General features: G+C 27.8%; 1 protein-coding gene across 1 annotated transcript; it reads right to left on the bottom strand.

Moving 5' to 3' along the window:
- Positions 1-458: 458 nt before the first annotated feature.
- Positions 459-944, bottom strand: LOC135951733 (lithostathine-like). The gene has a single exon (XM_065501437.1). The coding sequence runs from the start codon at positions 942-944 to the stop codon at positions 459-461; it is 486 nt and encodes a 161-aa protein (XP_065357509.1).
- Between the last annotated feature and the right edge of the window lie 3,551 nt (positions 945-4,495).

The raw sequence follows: 4,495 nt of genomic DNA, 5'->3' as shown, positions 1-4,495 counted from the left end.
CTTAATTGTTTATTTTTTTTAAAACATTTTTTTTCAATTCTGTTTAAAATGTTTGACTGTCTAATTTAAAAAAAATCTGACACTGTGCGGATATCTATTTGTTGGAATTACAAGCATTAAGCTTGTATTATTGAGATAAATCTGTAATTGCACTTTTCACAAAAAAACAATTTTACTATATTGGGTAGATAGTATAGCAAGATATCGGTTTTATTAATGAAAACACATTTTTGTTTCGTTTTTTTATCATTATTTTTTTCTTTTAATTTTCGAATTTATCATAAACACTATTGCCCAATTCACAATTGGTGTCGTAGCGTTGTATGTTGTAATTTTTTTTATTAATGTTTTGTTTTTGTTTCGAAAAATTTGTTTGAAAAATATTTATGACATACAATGCTACAACACTAGGACATCAATTGTGAATTGAGCATATAGTGTTCCAACAAAGTTTACGATTAGTTGGAATAAATGTTATTAAAATATATATTGATATAACGAGAACTATTTTGTAGATCTAAATATTGTTCTTTAAGTTTCTGTAACTGCTCCTGATGTTCCTTTTGTTGCTTTATTAGTTCTTTTTGTAACTTAAGGTTCTCAACTTTTAAATCTTCCTTTTTAACTATTTTTTCTTTGTTGAATTCACATACGAAACCATTTCTTGAGGAACAGTCATAGTTACGCCATTTCCAATCAAAAGCTAACACCATTTCAACACAAGCTTGTGGACTGCTACCGTAATTTGGATAATCGCCAAGCCAATCAGTGTATGTAAATTTTTCACCCGTTGTATGCCAGTGGAAGTTTTCAGTTGGTAATTCGTTCCGAATGCCACCTATCCAAAAATATTTACCAGTAATATTATTATTTTCATTAACACTTTTAATCAATGTGTTCAGTTCCAGAGACTTTGCACTCGTCTTCATTTCCACTAGAGACATGTTCATTTTTGAGCATTCATGCTGACTTACAAACCAACTAAACTAAAATAATATTGTAATTGGAATATTTGCTGTAATTTATTATTTGATTTATTGTTCAATTTGTTTTAGGTACATACATTATTCTCGAATTCTATATAAAACGTATTATTAGCATCCGATATATACAATTGTCCCGTATATATACGTTTGATTTTACAAATTATTATTAACACGATCACTATATGAAAGAATGCAAAACGCATTTTAGTTGTTTTATGTTGAGTCGATTCTTAATAAATGGATTTAAATATAATTTTCACTCCCTATATAACCAAGGAAAGGCCACTCTAAGCAAGATTAATCGGGCTTTTTTGAACGAGAGAACTTTAATGAAACAGCTTATTTAGAATATCATTTGATTTGTTACACATGTAACGAGCATTTATCTCAAAAATAAAACGTATTAAAGCAACATCCGTTTCCCATTTTAATTTACAAGTCATGTATGCGATACATTTGATAATGGATATAATGTTTGAAAACTACACAGAGAATACAGATTCGTTATAGCAACCGAATTTGTTGCCAATCGAATGATTCGGTTGTACACATAGAATTTGTCGGTTCTATCAACAGAAAGACAGTTGACAAAGAAGAATTTCGATTAAAGCAACCAAACTTTTGTTACCCCTTTTAAAATTCTATAGGCACAACTGTAAAATTCGGTCTCTAAAGCCTAGTACTCTGTTCATATTTGCGAAAAATTATGGTTTTTTCATGCGAACAAATTTACATGCTGTTTGACAGCTAGCTGTTGGCTTTAATTTCGTGCGAAAGAAGTGCTGCGTATGTTATTTCGTGTGGAAAAATAAGTTTGCCAGATTTATTTCACATGTTTGCCACAATAAAAACAGAGTACTGCTTCTGCGAAATTATTTCGCATATATTTCATTCCAAATATTTTATATGTAGTTTGACAGCATTTCGCACGAAATTTTTAACAGAGTACCTAGCTTAAGGTAGAATCATTCGATTGGCAACAAATTCGGTTGCTATCACGAATCTGTTTTCTCTGTGTATATGGTTAAATATTTACAATATGGAAGATATTGCTCTAGAGCAATCTGTATTATGGATATCTAATGATAGATATTTCAAAAAATCGGAAAAAATATTTTTAACCCGATTTTTTTTTTCACCAAAAAAAATTTTAAAAATCCAAATTTTTTTTTTAAATTTAAAAAAAAAATTTAAAATTTAAGAAAAAATAATTTTAAATAATTCGAAAAAAAATTTTTCCAAAAAATGAAAAAAAACGACTTTGAAAAACTATTTAAATATTGAAGTATAATTTGGTGAAGGGTATATAATATTCGGCACAGCCGAATATAGCCCTCTTACTTGTTTTTTTTTATATCATTAGCGGTAGGTGTAAAAATTTAATTTTGCTACAGACCGAAAGACAAAAAATAAGACTTTAAATTGTTACCCGCTAGACTGCAGATTCCATGAAAATTTCATCAAAATCGGTCCAGCTTGTTCATCCTCATTTAGTGTTTATTAGAATCAAAAACAATTTTTGTAATTTTTTGAAATTTCGTGCAAAAAAAATGTTGAAAAAGTAAAATTTTAGACCTTGTGATTTCGAAAATCAAAAAAGTGCAAAATAAGGGAACCTTAATACAGATACATAAATTCATATAACATTTAATATAAATTCTGTATAAAGATTGCAGCAATGTCAAGGTTTTGATGTTTTCATTTACTTCAGCATGTTGATTTTGAGGGATATTCCTTCCACCAGCCTCCAAATTGTTTTCATACTTCAATGCAATTCTTCGACAAGTTCGAATGTAATCAGATGACAACTTCAAGAAAGTTGGTCGACACAAAAACATGATGTAAATTGTGGTCTTACTTACTACCAACTACATGTTTTATTGAATTTATATTTTCTAATGTTAAAGAACTCTCTAGTTTTTCTTTCTATTACTTTTTTTTGAAGCAGGATATTAAGTTAATTTCCTTTACGTTGCAAAAGTTAAAAGTTTATTATAAAAAAACAGAGAATTGAAAAAAGCTTTTAAAGTAAAAATTTTGTAATTTTAACTATAAATAATTTCTATTTGTGCAACAATTTTTTAATAAGAGACAATTTGGTTTTCTAAAAAAATCTTAACAATTAAAGTAGTTGAGTATTTTATTTAATTTGACCATAAATAAATTATATGAACGTTTTCTTTAATATTGATTCTTTTCCTTACCAAACCCCCCAAAGTTATAATCTAGTTGCATTTGATGTAAACCAGAAATTTACCACAAATTTGTCAGGCTTGGACAGTAAAAATGTTCTTTTTATTTTCTATGGACATATAAAAATCAAATTTATGATGAATTTGTCGTTAAAATAAAACGACAGACATTCAGTTAAGGATGCTTAAAATTTCTGGTTAAGGATATTAATTTTAATAGGTTGTTTAGAAGAAAGAAAATGTGAATTTTGTACAGTTTCTTATAAATACATTTTAGCAGCTACCAAAACAGAGCAGAGCCATAAATGTTGTTGAATAAAAATGTCAAAATAATTTACGACATTTTTTGGTTTTTGCCAATGACGAATTTACGTAAAGTGACACGTTTTTCATGTGCAAATGAATGTATTAAGGATAAATATGATGAAGAAAGTACCGTAAATATTTTAGGCATAATACAGGAATTAATGTTTGCTATTTAGTATGTTTTAAAAGTAAGTGGTAAAGGTCGACTTGATGTTACATTAAAAGCATATTTTGAATTTCATAAGACATCACAAACAAATTGTCATTTGGGTTTTCCCACTATGATCTGTTAACACTATTTGATTGAAAGGATGGCGTCTATTTTTGGACATATACGATTTTCGATGCTCTCAAAGTTGTACTCCGTCTTCTAAAAATCAAATACTGAAAATTTTAGCAACGTTTGGAAATAATTTGGTTTCTCGGGAACTATTGGCGATATCGTTACGAAATTTCACACACTTGGAGTTGAGGTGTTTTCGAGTTGATTTGCATTTGTTCATCTTCCTACCGCTAATGGTGGTCATTGTGTAACCCCCCAAAATTGGTCACCACGGATCTTAATTTTTTTTTTTTTAAATCACCAAAAATCCATTTATGATCCGAATGAGCTGAAATTTAAAATATAAATAGTGAAGATCTAAATTGAGAAGATCTACAAAAAAATAATAATATATTTTTTTGAATATATAAATTTTGTTTTTGTTTAAATTTATAAATTCACATTTCGTAAATTTTCAATTTGATGGTTTGGGGAAATAGCTCCATATTTTTGGTTTTTTATAAAATAATGCCGTTTTTTTCTTTAAAATAACTAAGACATATTACGTTATTTAATAGAAGTAGTTTTATGGCATAAAGTGTATTAATAGTTCTTTATTTGGTTCTAGATGTTGTATGTTTTTTAGCTGAAATCCAAAAAAATGCCAAAGTTTGATTTAATTTTGCAAAAAAATTTGTTAATAGATTTAAATTTTTCTTTAATTTTATCTAATCCCTATCTCTTATTTT

The sequence above is a fragment of the Calliphora vicina genome, chromosome 1, assembly GCF_958450345.1.
Source record: "Calliphora vicina chromosome 1, idCalVici1.1, whole genome shotgun sequence".
Lineage (NCBI taxonomy): Eukaryota > Metazoa > Arthropoda > Insecta > Diptera > Calliphoridae > Calliphora > Calliphora vicina.
The sequence above is the reverse complement of the archived record's forward strand: the minus strand, read 5'-3'. Positions and strand labels throughout refer to the sequence as shown.

Bases quoted from the DNA above. Each gene is read 5' to 3' on its own strand.
- LOC135951733 (XM_065501437.1), bottom strand. From the start codon at position 944: ATGTCTCTAGTGGAAATGAAGACGAGTGCAAAGTCTCTGGAACTGAAC.